Raw genomic sequence first — 18194 nt, forward strand, 5'->3', positions numbered from 1 at the left:
CCCCCACCAGCACCCCTACATCTAAAAATCCAGCGGTAAGCACATCGCCTCTGACGAACAGATCGTATTTGAGAGCCGTGGGGAAACTACATTTGGGCTGATGCATAGATCAAGTTTCAGTCCAGTCAAAAGCCAGCACCATCTTTTCACTGCTGCCCTTTTCATTTAGTTATCTTACTGAAGTCTTATCTCCCCAGTCCCTTGCCACAGGCTACCAGCTTCCTGCAGAGCCAGAAACAAAGCTCAGCCTTAAACAAAGGGGACAAAAAAAAAGGAAAAAATCACAAAAGAGAGAAAGTTGGTCACAGTTACTGTTAGGGAGCCCTGCAGGTTTTGTAGCCATGACCAAAGCAAAGGCATGCTGCTGCTTCTGTACCCAGTGTCACTGGCCAGCAAAGCCACCGGTAGCATGGCAAGGCACTGACTTTTTTTTTTTGTCTTGAAGTACTGTCAAGCATCACCACCACTGGTTTTAGGCATGCTCTCTTCCCCGCTGTACCACAAACTCAAAGTGATCTGCCATCCAAACAACCTCCAAAGGCTGAAACGGTCAAAAACAATGCGGGAGGATGAAGGAACATAACTACCACCCATCACTAGTGACCACTACAGAAAGCTTATTGCCCATGCGACACAACGTTCCTGTAACATCCCATCCGAGTTAAGCCCAGAAAAAGGTAATGTGAAGACCGCCTTCCTACACTTTCAGCCTATCCAGCTTTCCTCATATTCAACCACAATTGGTTTATATATCTCTTACCAGCAGAAAACGTGTGCAGTAACATTAAAAAAAATTATATACTAAAGCTTCAGCAGCGCAAACTAGGAATAAACTGGCTTTAGAGTAACTGCTCTTAATGCCCCACGTACAGCAACTGAGCTGAATTATATATTTAGTTGAACAACTTCATGTTTGGTGAAACCTGACATACAGAGACAGCCTTAGCCTCCTTAGGGCAGGAGAAATGAAAAGAACAGGTTAAACACCAAGTACACAGAAAAGCTTTAAATAAAATGTTTTACATAAGATCTCTTTCTAACAGAAGATGTATTTTTTTAATATGCTGGGTATTTCCCTTGCCAGCTAAGCAGTTCTGCTGAGTTCCTCAGCAGCAGCAACCGCTTGACTTACAGTACTTTCCAAAGTTGAACGCATCTCATAGATGAGCCTTTGGGTCTGACCTGAGGGACCTCGTACTAGTTGATGCTTGGCATTTGGCATTTTTTTTTCCTCAATTGCTTTTTTTTGGCCTTTTTAGTATTACAAGTTTCAGCCTCGCAAATGTCTGAATTTCGACAGCAACACAAGTGTTAAATGCTTTTCCTTTCGGAAATAACTGATAAAATAGCTACTATTAAAGATAGTGAGGGCAAAGATCGCTTTGGTAAGGCTGCCCGACGCTTTATACAGTAAATTTCCTTTTTCAGTTGCTTTTAGCTTGCCATATTTAAGATGAAACTCTCCATATTTATCCCTCAGGTGTTGTGCAGTAGCAGATATGTGCATGCACACATACAGTGAGCAGCATGGAAATTAATTTCAGTGTAAATGATTAAAAAATGGGTTCCAGTAAGCCTATCTAATGTAGATGTACTCCCCTGTAAATGTTCTTTTGCAAAGTTCTATCATTTCTGTGTTTTTGAACAAGGAGTTGCTCCTGGAGTCACAGAAGTATCTGTTGTCCTCCCAGTAAAAACCCATCCGATTTGATAGATGCTAGCTCCTGAAAATAAGGAGCACATGAGCTTAATCAAGTTCCTGCTGGTGGTGTTTTGAGTTTTTTTAAATATTCATCTACGCTGTGCTTGCCCCATCTCAGAATTCTGACTGTAAAGCTGCGCTACACTGTACTCCTAATTCAGGTATTTCATCTTACGACAGCTGAAAGAAGCACCACAACTAACATCTCACAATTAGTATGGTCCATGCAGCCAATTTCAAGCTTGGCATGGTAGCAATTTCTAGTTTTTTAAAAAAATATCGGGATAAAATGCACTCTAGACTCCACCTGTTACTTATTTCACAGCCATTCACCACCAATCCATACTTTGACCCAAACGAGCAGTAGCAAGGGCACTGTTTCACCTTAGCCTCACCTGCTCTAGCTGCAGGCTGCTGCTGGAGGGGCTGATCTGCCTCCATCTGCCCCCTCGCCCCGGCCATGAACTCCCTCCGCTTCCTTTACATTGATACAGTGCTCACGCAGGTTGCAGGGTGGAAGGGACCAATTTACCAAACCAAAAAAAAACCTCAATGCACCAAAACGATACATTTTGATGGGATCCATGAGCTGACCGGACTCACGCTTGCATGAATATGGGGGAAAGGAGAGAAACATGTGGTTCTCGGTGAAGAACCACACCACCCAGGCCTGCTGCTGCTTTCTCAGTAAAAGGCTTCCAGATCTCTTCAAGACCCTAGAGAAAACAAGCTTACCTGGTCTTCTTTGCACTGCTGCAGAAGAGCTAACCATCATCCTGGTCTGGCTTCTGGACTGAAATACAGCATTTGCTTACAGACCTGTCCCTTTGCACGTCTGTAATGATTTTGGGCTGCAGGTAGATGGATGGGAGGCTATAGTCACCAAGGGATGGGAAATGTCACTGTCCTATAGGTACTGTCGTTCATCTTTTGTTAGGGATGAATTTGCTGTGACCAAGTCTCATTTCTATTTTCTTTCTAAATGTTTACAAAGGTATCAAGGAATCTTCTGGGGAAAGACTAACCCACAGCGGCATCTGACTCATTTTTCAGTGGCAGTGACCTTTGGCCAGTAGCTCGACGTAAGCCATATTTCCCCTCAATTTATAAATATAATACTCAATTTTTTTCTCATTTGAAATTAATCTCTTCGTTCTAATTAGCTCTTCCATTCCTCTGTTGTAGTACCACAGTTAAACATTGGCCCAAGTAGTTTCTACTAAACACAGCGACGGTTCTCTCTCTGTTGGTAAGTTCCACGCTGACCTTTTCAAGTAGCTTATGGCCAAGCAGATGTGAAGTCAGAGTGAAGACACTTTGGTCTTCAAATCTGAGATGCTCTCTAGCTCTGCTAGGTGTTTGGGAGAGAACTAATAGAAAACAAGAAATAATCAGTCCATATCTAAACCGAAAATTAAGTTTGAAGTCCTACACTGTTTTGAGACCTTTAGAACAGCCACTCAACCAACAGACTGGTTCTTATTCTAGCAAACAAAAAAAATCACTTTTCCTGACAGCCGATTATTGACTTATGAATACTGTTTTCCCAATATATCTCCCCACTGTGTCACTCATCATTGTTCATACAATACAAAGAAATCCTCCTTGCTTGAGTCCTGCACTCAAGTCCTAGATTTCCCAAAGTGTAACAGCTCATCAACTTCTTTTTTAGGGAACTTCAGCTTAACTTGGCGCTTTTCAGTGTGGCAGCCAAACACACACAAAAATAGAACGAAAAATTGTCAAGAATCTCAGTAGAATAAAGGTACCTTGAGTTGATTGTACCTCCAAGGTAAAACATTTCAGTCTCTATCAACCTGTCCTATTGCAGAAACCTCAAGAGGCAAGATATCCTCAAACAGCTCTGACTGTAAGTTTAATACACTCAAGGTTGTCTTTATTCAAGTCTTCTGGGAAGAAATCCAGAGTGGATTTCTAATTTTTTCATCAACACTGAAAACCACCTTCAAAAACAAGGGGTGAGTGTTTTCCACAATGCCGGGCGATGACACGGTATGGAAGAAACCCACTAAATGTCACAGGACTTGTAAGAAAAAGGCAAAAAGCTGCTAAAATATGGACTGTTGCCTTTCTCCTCCTCTGTTGTATGAAAGCAAAGCTACTTGCCTTCTCTTTCAAGGCCCCTTGAAGGCCCTTCCCTTCTTTTCCTCTTTTGTTCAGTATTCAAAGCTTGACCATTGCCTCTGACCCACTACTCTGATCTTCATTTTTGTATTGTCACCATACCCATAAAAATCTGTGTTTGAGGAAGGATCTTAGTGTCTTAGCTAGGAAGTATCTTAGCTAACAAGTATCCAAACAAGGCTGAAACATATTACTCTCACCTCTTCAAAAATATCTTTCAACGGACAAACAACAAATGGATGTATGAGACATCAGTCAAAATGAGAAAAAGACAAAAGCAACAATGATTTCTTTGGCTCTTCTGTCCAAAATCTCCAGACTACACCAGCAATCCTTGGGCAAACTCTCCAGAAGGTAGTTGGTAAGCAAGATGAAAAGGACATATTCTAAACCCAGTGTAACTGGAAATCTCTGCTGACCATGGACCATATGGGTTCATAATGTACTACATCACAGCACATACGATGTATGTTTCACATGAGGTATGAATGCAGAGAGCAATGTGTCAAGTCCATATACACATACAAATTATATATTCAGAGAATTTAATAAAAGTGGTATCTATGCTATTTAGATTAAAGAAAAAAAAAAAAGTATTGTGGCTTTTACACCTCTGCTTTTTAACAAATGCCCTAATGCACTGCGGGAGGAGACAGAAAAACTTCTCCTTTGCAGGTTTCTCTTTCACAGGCAATGAGGAGAATCACGATTATAATAATTGCAAACTAGGCTTTTGTTTACAAAGTGTATTAGTTTTTATCAAAGACAGATTTGCACATGAGAAAGGTGCAACTGAACCAGGGAGCATTTTCTCTAAAGCGCTCATTAACATGGACAATTGGGGTCTTTTTTGTTGTTGTTGTTTGGTTGTTATTTTTAATCATCCCGGTATCTCCCACACCGCTATGAGGGCACCAGTGTTTTACTGGATCAGCTGCTGGACGACAAGGTCTGCCAGGCAGCTACAAGGACATTAAAATACATCGTACTACTACTCCTAACCTGCATCTTTGCACTACTGCATTTGAGCTTCTGAGGCCTCCAAACAGCAAAATCCAAGCAGCTGCCACCCAAGCTGACATTTCATTTGCCTCACTTAGTTACTCTTATTAGATGCATTTCCTGGAAGCTACTGGTAAGTGACAAATTTTATTTTTTTTTTTAAATTTAATTTTAAAACAATTACAATTACTCTAATCTGAAAGCATGCATTCTAGCATGTCGGAATCAGTTCGCTTCTACAGCCATACAGGGAAAGGTTTTCGTTTACTGGCAGCAATGAATCAGTCTTTTTATTTATGCACGCATTTGGAAACGCAATACTCTTGTAACTCATAATTTATACATTTTCCTCATTATCTTTATGAAATATCTGCTGTCCAAAACAGAGCTAATATAACTCCAGCTCACTGGGAGATGTGTTCTTCAGTGTAGTTCAGCCAACAGAAAGACCAGGAGTGAGTTACGACTCTCAGGGTTTGTTGGTGTGGTGGGTTTTGTTTTTATTTTCCTTTTTATTAATTCCTTCCCAAAGTCTCCCCCGTTCATAGGACTTGCTAAAATATCTTAAGTCAAATCTTAAGTCCCCTAGCAGCTGTTGGGTTGGCAGAAGCCCAGCTGTCTAAACTTTATTGGCAGTAAATGTCATACTCGCACACAAACTGCACGCCTGGAGAACCCAAAGGCACATCTTGGGCTATCACATCCCATCACGTTCCCCGACAAGATGTGAAAACCGAAATGGAAAACGTCAACAAACTCCGGCCGCGGCGAGGAGCGGGGCATGCCCCGCTGACAAGCGTGCTGCAATGACAGCAATGGACTTGGAGTTGCAATTAGTGGCACTGTCATTTTCGGGCACTCCTGCCAATTAATTAAGCCTGTCAAATGGAAAAACAGCGGCATTCACATGATAATTTATATAGGGAGAGACTAGCCTAGCAAAGCTGCCGCTGCAGCCAACAAAATTCCCTCCGAGCACTTAAAAAAAAATAAAATAAAAATAATAAAGAAGGGTGGGGGGGGGGTGGGGGGAGAAAGAAAGTTAAACTGTCCTTCTTATAATTGTTAACTCTGATCGCTCAAGTAGAAGACGGGCTGATTAAAACTCCAAACGAGCCCCTAGCTCGCTTAAATCTCAGAGTCCGGAATGATAGAATCAGAGGAGTTTATTCATACCATTAAGCCCCAGAGAACTTAATTGAAAGAAGAGCATAGCCTGGACCTTGACAAGCGGGAGGTCACAGTAATTGCTGCCGGACATATTTAACATTAAGATAATCAGGCCATTAATTACCCTTTGGATCATTAAATCAGCCAGTTGCAAAATGAAATTTCTGCCTCTATTACTCACTTGAGAGACCACAGGGGTGGCTTTTAATTTATCAGTGAGCTTGAGATACAAAGGACCAGGCTTGGGGAGGAAGGAAAGGGGGGAGAAAGGAGGAGGGGGGGGGTTGCTTCAGCAGAGGCAGGAATATCAATCCGCCATGCTTGGTGATAGTGGCAAATTAACTAGGTAAGATAACCTCAGCTTCTAAAGGCAGAAGCTGGGGGTATGTAAATAGATGAGGGCAGACAGGGAGATCAGAGCCTGCACACCACTTAGCAGGATAATAAAGGAAATCATCCTTGATTATCAGTGCTAATTTGGACACTGCCGGTAGCTTGTTATGCGTGTTCTGAGTAGCATTTAATTAATTCAATTGCTTGTTAATGAGGGAAGTGACATGTGGGGAGCAGATGCCACCCAACTGCAGATGGGTTCTGGTCAGTCTTTCACAATAAAATCTTTTTTTTTTAAAAAAAAAAAAAATTTTAAAAATACCCTTCCCCCACCCCTGAAATGGGAAAGGTGTCGAGCATGGAGGAGCATTCAAAAGGCACAAAACACTGACCTCATCAGGCCAAGAACCGCTAAGAAACCAGACCTGACCATCGCAGACAGAGAAGTACTGATGTTCCCCCAGGCTCCATTTGTAAGGCCGCGGCCTTATGTCAGGAATCGGAGACCAACAGGACCAGAACAGCAATGCGATGGCCAAAAGGAACAAGAAATGAGAGAGAGATGAAATGCAGCATCCTTACAAGATTCAGGATACAATACCAGGATCTTAACTACTCAGTTTCCCTGGGCTTGCCCTTTATCTGTACTGTCTGCAATAAAGCAATAGTTATTTTTACAAAAAAAAAAAAAGCAGCCATGGTTTAATATTTTTCATAGAAGTCTCTCCTCAGTTATCCCTTAGAAAGCAGTGCATGCTCAGCACAGCAGACACTAGCCTCGACATGGCAAGCCAGGCTTCAGCTTAGGACTGTAAAAGTCTGCTAAATATAGTCGAGCTGCATAATGTTTTTTCTGACACCATTAAATTCAGTTCATTAATGAGCAAGGGATCAAACTGGATCTTACGTCTTAAGGTGAAAGTCAATTCCCAACACCATCAGCTCCTAACTCCAGACTTCTCAGACAGTGTTAAGAACCTCTGTATTTTCTTATAACCTTTGGTAACCAGAATAAACAGGGTCACTGCTATGCAAAGACTAACTGAGCAAAACTGCAGCAGATGCTCCAACCTCCATTTAAAGAGCTGCTGCTTAGGGCTGCCTTGGCAGAGCTTAAAACTATGCCTGAGCTTCTACTAACTGCTCATCCTTAACTTTAAAAATACATTTTAATGGAGATGGGGGTTCTTTCTATTTAGGAATAGTCTCAAAAAGACGCTGAAATGGTGGAGCCCTTTAAGGTCTGCACATAGCTAATGCAAATATTCAGCACTGCTTGAGCAGGAGGAACAAAAAGCATGGCTGGGATGGTGCCTGGATATCACGTTGCCCTCCCTCCTCTTGGCCAGCAGATTCGAGCTGATGGAAGTGGCCTCATTGCTGACACATCCCAGCACTTCCAACGAGACCGAGATGGAGCCCCTTGGGAGCTCAGAGAAAGAGAATGCCAGGGAGCACATAACCACATCCTGGAGTGGGCAGAGGGATGGTGACATGTTGTCTCATTTGGAAAAGGCCAACAACGTCTTAGGAAGTTGATGGTGGCAAGCAAGTCTGCAAACCAGAAGCCACATGGGTACGTGGAGAAAGCAAAGCATGTGAGGCGTGTCCAGAAGAAAGCTAAATATATGGCAGGAGATCTACGTACCAGTGCGAAAGGCCCAGGTGAAACACGGTGCAGACTCCCCAGGCTGGCTTCACCACATCTCTGACATTCCTCCATGGAGTGGTTCTGCCCCTGCCCCCCTCCCCGGGCTACTCCTGTGCTGCATCACTCCAAATCAATGTTTTAAGAATGTGCTTAAATAGTATCAATAGCAATTAGAGGGGAAAAGCCTGATCTCACCCCCAGACCCAGTTAATTGTCTCAACATTGATTTACTCTAATTTGACTTCTCACTCCAAATTAAACCCGCATTACCAAAGGAGGGACCACAGGCAAGCTCTCCCTGCTCACCCCCTCCCCTCCAAAACAATAAATTTTATATTGAATACACCTGAAAAAAAAATGGCAGCTGTTGCAGGATCCATACTGAAAGATCTTTTTCCTTTTTTCTCCTTTTTTTTCCCCTCCCCTTCCTGCAAGTAATTAAAAGATGCTTTTCTTGACTAATGATCCCCCTGTTTAGAAATGGGAAGTCGATACTCCTTCACCAGCAGTCAGCTTCAATTTGTCACAGGGCTCCCTAAGTTTGAGCGGCGGTTCTCAGGGCTGCTGGTAATTGCTGGAACCAATTACCAGCCTTCCAAAGCTGACCTAATCAGGGACCCACGGCCACTGTCGCTCAGAGGCCAGCTGGTCCCCTTTCCCTTCCACATGCACATATTTGCCCGTGCTTAGGTTTTCTGCTGCTTCACCAACTTCTCATGCTCACCAGGAGCTGGTGTTTATTCCTCTTTCCTCCCCGTAATGTCAACATCCTCAGTCAGAACTTTGCCTTGTGCTACTGCTTTAGTCTATGCTGCTTCCTTGGGGATCCCATTGCACCTGTGCTCCCGTAACCTGCGCTGCCTTCCAGGTTAATGCCAGAGCCCATCCAAGGTGTTGCCTTTCATCCAGAGGCACCGAATGACCTGGAGATCTGTTCGTTTTATCAGCTGCCTCTCAGACTTGAGGAGACCTGGCACACATTGACATTAGAGGACATACCTGGGCAATAACTTTGATGAAAGCAATAAGAGTAATGCCTTTTCTACAAAATTCTCAGGTTTTGAGTTCACACCTTCTAATCTGAGAGCCTTTCTGACCTTCAAAATACATTTTCAGGTTTATCTTTCCCCATTACTTTCTCAGAGAAAGAGTTTTAAGTGAATCTGAGTGGACTAGGGGAAAGACAGTGGTATAGTATGTTTGATGTGGTTTAAGTTTGCTAATATTTAACTTATTTTTGAGTGTACAAAATTAAAAATGCAAGCTGTACTCAAAGCCTGGCATATCTCTATTTTTATAAATATTGGTGACATTTTCCTGAGTAAGACTCTCTAATTATGCCGTGGCCTACAATTATGCCGTGGCAATCCCTCCTGCAAAAGACCTCCCTCGGTCTCCCTGGGTCTCTTCACCCTTCCCTCTACTCAACAGAAACACAAAGGATGTCACTGCAGTGATTCAGTGATCAGTGCTGACTTCTCTCAAGCTGAAGGGACTGCTTCTGAAGCCATGTCAAGACTTTCAGGTTTTAGTCCAGCATGTGAATACTCCTTGAGCCTCCCAGCCCTTCAGTATTTGTGAAGCAGTAAAGAATCCTCTTTTTTTTTTCCCCAAGAAAGCCTGTGGGTTTCCACTAATGGCTTCATCTCCAGCAGAAAGACACAACATAAAAATGTGGTGCTTAGGGACACGGTTTAGTGGCGGACTTGTCAGTTCTAAGTTAATGGTTGGACTCGTTGATCTTAAAGGTCCTTTCCAACTAAACTGATTATATGATTCCAAATGGTGAGACCCATGTATGTCTGACTCTCTTAACAAACTTCTATTAACAGAGGGTCCATCATTGTGCCAACAACTTTTGATGATTTGGCCAGGGGGGGCACAGTGGAGATGAAGAGTTAAGGGACATGCCTATCATAAAGATGCATGTGAGAAGATTGTATTTGTCTAAGGTCTTTTACTGATGCTTTGTGCTAAGCCTTTGAATCAGTTGGGGGAGCAGTTAAGAAATCTTCTGTTCTTGTGTTTCCAACACTTCGTTTGCAGGCACAGCCTGAAGGTCTGAGCAAACATGTGGAAAGCCATGGAGGGTAGATTAATGAGTGGAACTGAAAAAGGGAGCAATACATGGGACAGATGTAGTAAGTGGGGCTGCAGAAAGGAAGTGGGATATGAACAAGTTCAGAAGAAACTTGGGAGAAAAATATGAGAATACTTCCCTCTCCCATCTGATGGGGTTTTGGTGAGAACTCATTAAATCAGGAGCACGTTGAGTGCATGAACCTCTGCATATAGGGGCTCTCAGACTCCAGCTGATCCCAGAGCCCAACGGCATGATCAGGAATAGCCCCTCAACACTAGCTATCGTCTCTCTTTCCCTTCACAAGAAGTTTTGCTGAATGATTCTTTCTTCCCTGATCTCCAAATATCCTTGGACTCCCTCCATCCCACCTCCACCAGAACTCCAAATCTCAGCTCCCCAGTCATCTTTCTACTTGCTTACTTTCTCACCTCTTCCCCCAGACCCTCAGTTTCAGTTGCCTCATCCCCCCTTTCACTTCCTCACTTCAGGTCCATTCTAGCTGCTTCTGATAGGATTCCTCACACAAAACTACAAACAGCAGTGAGAAAATGGAATGCGCACTGAAGAATGTGAACTTATTTTCTTGCCACATCCTGGATGGAAGGATTATGATGCTAGTAGAGACCAAAGTAAAGTACAAAAGGAGGCACACACTTTGAAAAAGCAGATATTTCAGATACTTTGTGTGGAAAATACCACTTCAGTCCCCACTGCAAACAGTGGAAAAAATGGGAGTAGCAATGCAAGATTACAATTGCTTTGTGGGAAAATTTTCACATAATCTTAATTCTATTTTTTCTAGCAGCTCTTCCATCATGTAAGTGTGCACTTGGACACACAGATGGAAACGCGTATTTATAAAATGAATCTTTACACCTTTTGTTCAAAAATGTTAAGAGTCCAGGAAAAAAGTACAATTATGTCACTGACAAACATAAAGAGCTGAATATAAGCATAAAGATGTATAGCAACAAAGAAGAATTAAAATAAGCTCTGAGCATGAAATACAAAGAGAACAAAGTTGATTTTCTATATGATATAAAACTCACTTCCAAATGTAAAAACTGAATAATTTAATTTAAATGGATGGCTCTCTTTTCATCACAGTCACGTGTATTTTAGATTTTTCATGATAATACCTTTATTATATGTATACTAAAATAGTATTTTAAAAAATCCAATTGAGTGTATGACTTTTCCTTTTAGAAGTATTTAGAATTGAGGTATCTCTCCAGCTCACCTCAGCAGTAACAAGCAACATACATGTGTTAGTCGGAACAATATAAGATCTCTGGATTAAAGTAATACTAATAACTGAAAGACAGCAATGAGTTGATTTCAATCTACCTGATGAAATAATTTTCTTAGCGGTCTAATAATACACACGTATACAGCAGACATACAGTTCATGTATCAACAAGATCTCTGTGTAGGTCTCCCTGAACACTTTTAGATGCACAGTCATTCATCTAAGTAGCCTGATTAATGTACTGGCTTCATTCTCGAAGATGAACCAAAGGTGGCACCACAAATTCATTTTTCAGTGCTAACGAAATAATGCAATAAGAAACAGTTGACTTTATTACAGACAACAGTACAAACCTACTGCTACACCGTAGGAGGTGGCCCAGGTATATGCTCACAGGTTATACTTTCACTTGATCGGGTAGAGGAAAAAGCAGGCTCCAGAAATACATATAAACAAAATCAGAATAGAATTCCCTCGTATTTCTCCCATATGCAGGAGGCAAACACTGAGAGCTAAACTTCCATCGTGCGATTTGCCACCTGGGGACTGACCAGTGCTCGGATGCAGGCTGCTCCCCCAGAGCTCCTCCTAAGACAATTATAACGCACTTCTGAAGACAACTTCAAAGGCTGGCCCAGCTGTGCAAGGTAGGCCAGAAGGTCCTTCTCCTGCCTGAACCCCCTTGCTGAAATGCAGTCTGCCAGGGGTCACTGCTTCCCCCAAGCCAAGACCTTACAAGTTATAACTTGTAAGTTATAACTATTAGCACTTACATTTTGTGTTTTCAGAACTTCTTCCTCCTTTGACACCAATCAGATAAATTAAGCATAAAAAACCTTTAGCTTTTGGTAGGACAACGCATCGCAGAAACAAGATTTTCACTCTGCTGAGCTACGACTGGTAGGTAAAATACTGTTCTCATAGTGAGCAGGACTTGCAACACCCGTGATGAGAATCCAAAGATCTGACAGCCAGGTACAAATTCCTGGATGAGCTTGAACTACTGAAGGCAGATTATTAATCACAAACTGATAGTCCAAGAGCCAGGAACTTTGTGGTTGACCGAAACAAAGAAACACGTTACAGTATAATTTAGATTGAGGAACAACCAGGCGGGAGGTTTCAATCGCCCGCTGTTTTGTTGGTCAATTGAACAAAAAAAATGTAGAGCTGCTGAGGAAACCTTCACAAGAGTGAAAAAGTAACGGGGTCACTCAACTTTTTGACATCTTCCCCCTTTGACACGTTCTTCTTGGGCATGCAGTGAAGACATATATACGTTATGATTTTTACAAGGCTTACTCCAAGGGAGAATTTTAAAAGCCCATGTTGTAAAATGTTGTAACGCCCTACCACCTCTGACTGCAATGCCAAAATGAGGATTTATGTGCTCATAGCTTACAGCCACGGCCACGTGCAGTATCACATACTGCCTGCCTGCTGTGTGCCATGGTGAGATGGGAGTAGGAGAGCCTACCTTGTGGAGTCTGACGAAGGTTTCATGTGGCCTTGGCTGCTCTCCTCCCAGACGCTGTTTGCCAGCTCATTCCCGATAGAAGACATCACCTTGATGAGCTCTATAGGCCAGTCATCCAGGTCAAGAGAGCGAACCCGGGAGAGGTGCGTGCCAAGGTTTCGGTGTATACCTGAGCATTCGATACATATGAGGGCTCCCAGATTCAAGCTGGCCCAGTCAGGGTCTACGGGAAAAGGGACACAAGCAATAAGTACAACAAAACACCTAATAAAACTTTCTAGTTAATGTTTATGGATAAAGATTTTGGCTCTGGGGGAAAAAATACAGGTGTCATGTCCAAAAGCACAGTTGGAAGATGTTCCAGAAGGGTCAATTTTTCCCTGTGGAGATACTAATCCTTCTGAGAAAACCTCAAGGAGTAAAAAAAAATTGTGTGTGAGGGTCTCAGAAGATGTATCATTCCACCTTGCGTCAAAAGAAAAACATGAATTAGAGAGAAAAGAAGAAACAAAGAAAATACAAACGTAGTGGCAGGTAGCTGATGATGAAGTAGTGGAGAAAGCTCCTCCTTGGGAATCTAGAGCCACTCGTAGCCAATTACAAGGGAAAAAGAAGAAAAAAAAAGAGTGACTAGATACAATGTCTCTTTTGCTAACTATATCAACTCCCTTAATAACCGTCTATATCATCACCTACATATGGCTTTCACATCTAAAACACTATGGGGTATGTTTTCATCTCTAAGTTCAGGGAGATAAGTACGAAGATGAAAATGTGATACTTTGAACAGCTCCAGTTTTAGTGTACGAGCCAGAAGGATTCCACACACACACACAAAAATAATAACCTGCAAATGATAAGGCTGCAACAAACCTGACAAATGCTGGGAAATTCAAAACAATTTCCCAAGATGGTTCACTTGTTTGTCCCTGTCCTGTGTTATTTAAATTTAGATTTGCATGAGTCTCCCTCTTTCCAACAAACATCCATTTTCACAAATGTAATGAAAAGACGTGTGGGAGGAATTTTTGGTGGCTTTTTTTTTTCTCCCCACCTCTTCTGTCAGATCTTTTCTTCTCACCTTAACCCTGGGCCTCCCAAAGAACTAGCAGGCTATCACAAATGCCAAGCAGGAAAGTGGTGATTAATTGAGAGGGCAGGCAATTTTTATTTGAATCTAAATAAAATTTAGAGCTGACAGAAAATGAATTTCCAGTGTTCCCTTCCACTTGGGGACATTTCATCCAAAGACACATTTCTATTTCATAAAACCCAAAATCAAAAAGTTATTTTTGACAGCTGAAATAAGTGTAAACAAAACATTTCCTAGTTCTTTGCCATGTCATGTTTGGACAAAAAAAATGAAAGGAAAGCAGATAATTTTAATTGCGAAGTCCCACATTTCATTGAAGGCATTGATTGACATTTTTCATTCAGTCCTTAGAAATATAAAAATACCCCCAACAAGAAAAATCCCTCATCTTATTTCACTTGAGCAGAAAAACAGATTTTTTGTTTAAAAAGTTCCTGTCCATACCAAGTCTTATACCAGGAATACACAGCAGGCATTGCAGACCTCCAAAAAATAAGGTGAGACAAGACTCCTGCCGTGCTTTCCAAGTCCTTGCTAAGACAACCATGACAAACTCCTTTCCTGCATATTTCTTCAGGTCACCTCTGCCGGTTTGGGTGTCTTGCCAGTGGGGGAACCAGTAGTGTATTTGAAACACGCTAAAAATCCCAAAATACTAATTTGTCAGTAAAAGCTTAAACAGAGCAGATAATAATTTAAAATTTGCAAACTGCAACTCAGAACGAAATCTCTGTCTCTGACCTGCAAAGGCCAGGGTTATCTTCACAAAAATAAGTAGTGCAATGAGCTCAAAGAAGCACGAACTCAGAATAAAGGAAGAGAAAAAATACTGATTAATATTTTTCCAATTATTCTAACAAGATTGATGCTAAGGACCTAACCCCCCCCTCCCAAGTACCTCTGTGCACTTGAAGCACATCTAGTATATCTTTTACTGAATAAATCTTTTAAATATTCCTACTTCCAACTGACAGTGCTGGTATGATTGAAGTAGTCCACTAAAACGATAAGCAAGAAGTTACACGAAGTTTTGTCAAGATAGTATTTAAATTTCAACAATCTGACAACACACAGCTGAGGTTGAAGGTGGCAAACTAGGAAATGCAAGTGTTGAACTCATTACAAACACCCAGTGAAAAACCAGACTTGTTGGTTACAACTGGATAAAGCAGAGCAAGAGAGGGCTCTAATGAGGAGCCTGGACAAGTGGCATTGTTCGATGGATTTTGGGAAAAAAACTGACATGATATCACTTGACATCTGTTTCGTGTATGCACACGAAGAATTGTTCTCAAAAGGAAGTACGCTAGATGACATAAGTCACTACCCACCAATATTAAGGTAAGTTAACGTAAACTACATGCTCAGGGATGTCCCTGTTTGCAGTTCACTGCTCCTGTCTGCATCTTCCTCTTTACATATGTAGTTGAGCACTTTTTAAATCTCATGCTTGAAAATTCTTATCACGGATTTGTACGGAGAAGAACCACACGTGGTTAGTCCCTGTGGAATTTCTCCTTGGGATCTCGCTCCAGCAGGTCAACAAGTGTTTTGACAGGCTCCTACTCCTGGTGCTCAAAGCCCAGTCCAGCCTGGGCTAACACATCCCTGCGTGCTGAAATGCTGGGGACAGGGCAGCTGCCTTCGTTCTTGATCCATCTCCTATGGATGGCACATGAATATCTGACAGTTTTCACAAGAAGCCATTAAAACCACTCTGTATGTGAAGCACATTTTGATGGTATGGACTGGAAAAATCTTGGTTTTATTTTAAATGGCTGTTCATGTGCTAATCACCTTCCCTTCAAGCCTTCTGAGGATAAGGCAGTGGATAACAGGTTTGTTTGGGGGATGACTGAATCAGCTAAATTGCTAACTATACAGATAGCAAATCAGTTGTGCAAATGCACTTTCACGTCCGTATGAATGTTCATTTTGAAGTTAACTGAATGTTAGAATGGCTTAGATCAGTAGTCAAAATCCTAAACAGCAAGTCTCATAAAAAAAATTATACCCAAGGAAAAATAAATGAATATTTTCCCATGTTAAGCCCATGTAAAAATCATAAGAAAAGTTCTGACTTTCAAATATCAAAGAAATAAAAATGCACAAGTTCTCAGTCCTTCTGCTTCTACAACTAATTGCTTTAGAGCAAGAGTACTTCCTTTCTGCAGCTTTGCTGCAAACCCCTGGAACTAAAGAGCACCAGAATAATGACCTCATCTGGGGTTAGTGAGGTGAACTGCAGCTCAAAGTATTCTCGAGAACACTTTTCTGAACACTAAGTACATGTTTTAAAAAATAAAAAAAAGAGGGAAAGAAACACAAAGGGGAGAAAAAAAATCCAGATCAGTTTTCTAGTATCCAGATATAATGAGCAATGACTTTGGTTTCTTCTTACAAGTAACCTGAAAAAAAAAACAACACAAACAAACAAACAAAAACCAAAAAAACACCAATCAAGCTCTACCTCTGAAAATATTACCGTGGCACATATACCCTCTCCATGCAACATAGGAGGAAAATAGAAGTAACTGATGTCAAACAGCAAACTTCTTTTCCCTTTTCTTCAAAGGAAAGTAAAGAAATGCTGGCATTTAAAGTTGTATGTGAAACAACAAGTGGAAAGAATTAGGACACATCTGAAACCACATATATTAAGTATGAATTAACATAAAATCAGTCTGATTAAGCAAACTTCATAATGAAGAAGAAACACCATATGAAACATAATACTGAAAATGACAAAGCCCATGGCAGGCGTTCACCAAAGTCTCAGCCAAGAAGGAGAAGCCGACAATTTTCTGAAGCCAAGCGGCCGTACTTACTCTGTGCTTCGCAGTCCACGCAGTGGGAATTGCCTCGGATGTTCCTGATGGATTGAAGGGCCATGGCCTCATTCTGACTTGTCAGGCGGGACTGTGTAGATTGAAAGAAATGCATAAGCAACAAATAAGAACCCAATAAAATTAAACGACACAAGTGTCAGCTTAATGAACAGCAAAACCCAAAGTTTAGACCAAGGTTGAATGAACGTGATTGAGGAACCACAAGTCTTTGGTTTGCCTCTCAAGAAATGGTGATCCTTTGGCGTCTCCAAGTACTGCAAGCCCATGCCTGCCAAGCAGGGACTCCTCTTTCCTCCCATGTTCCTTGACAGCTCGGGATTTCTCCCAGGGCTCTCTCCACCCTGTGCAGGAGCTCCCAGTGTTTTAGGGTCTCCAGCCTGGATTCTAACAACTGGGGAAACCACACAGAGGAAAATCGAGCTTGAAAAATCAACCCTGCTATTCACAAGAACAGTAGTCACAGTGTAGGTTTGCTTCTTGAGATAAATTAGATAAGAATATTACTTTATAAAATCAATTTCTTTCATTGATGTATACGCTTTTGCTAATGAAGACTAAGGGATGGTTTGCAAAAGCAACTGAAACCTTTTTATCATCAAAAGGTCAGATTTAATCAGACGTCTCCCATTCAAATTCTCTCTGTGATGACTTGCCAATGACCTCTACTTGGACCTGAAGAGACTGTCACAATGTACAAGTAGTTCAGCTCTACCAAACTACACCGTCTTGTGGGCTTTCTGAGAAGAAATGTTAGCTGTAGCAAGTGATGGACTCTTTGCAATGAATTGATTTAAGCAGGATAAGGACTAGGTCTTAAGTATGGCCATGTGGAGATGTGTCCTCCTGAACTATCAATGGGACACCTACTAAACCTCTCCAACTAACTGCATTTTGCTATTCCAGCTAGTTCTGACATGTTTTGAGACCTCAGTAATACTTTAAAGAAAGAAAACCTTGCTGAGCACTGGTGCTGGTTGAATGTATAACCCAAAAAGCTCCCTTATGCATAATCTTATCAATGGATTCTCCCTTTCAAAAGAATATTTAATATACACAAAGGCCAATCTTCTCTGTAGGTACTGCACAGTACATATTACCAGCCACTCTTTATCTTATTTTGTATTAGTATTTTTATATAGGTGTTAGTGTACAAATTTCCTCTGTTGTGCTTCCTTAACATATATAGTCAAATCTGTAAATCCACAAAAGGCAAAAAAGCCATAAGCAGTAATTTTTCTCTATCTCAGAAACAGATATTGGAAAGAAATGAATTTTTTAAACAAAATGGGAAGAAATTATATTATGATGATAATTACTGGTAGATCAGGGCAATGAAAGCAGGCATTGAATTCAAAATATAAGCCTCTTCCTTGCAACATAAAATCATTAAAGACATCTGGTTAGGTGGATAATGTTAAAGGATCTATAGGTTTGAATAAT

General features: G+C 41.4%; 1 protein-coding gene across 1 annotated transcript in view; it reads right to left on the reverse strand.

Moving 5' to 3' along the window:
• The window catches only part of AGAP1 (ArfGAP with GTPase domain, ankyrin repeat and PH domain 1), a 400015-nt gene that overhangs the window by 29089 nt on the left and 352732 nt on the right, over nt 1-18194 (reverse strand). Inside the window, 2 exon segments of the mRNA XM_068407470.1 lie at nt 12813-13035; nt 16734-16824. Of these exon segments, the coding sequence (XP_068263571.1) occupies nt 12813-13035; nt 16734-16824 (314 nt within the window).

Source organism: Nyctibius grandis, chromosome 9 (genome assembly GCF_013368605.1).
Source record: "Nyctibius grandis isolate bNycGra1 chromosome 9, bNycGra1.pri, whole genome shotgun sequence".
Taxonomy (NCBI): Eukaryota; Metazoa; Chordata; class Aves; order Nyctibiiformes; family Nyctibiidae; genus Nyctibius; species Nyctibius grandis.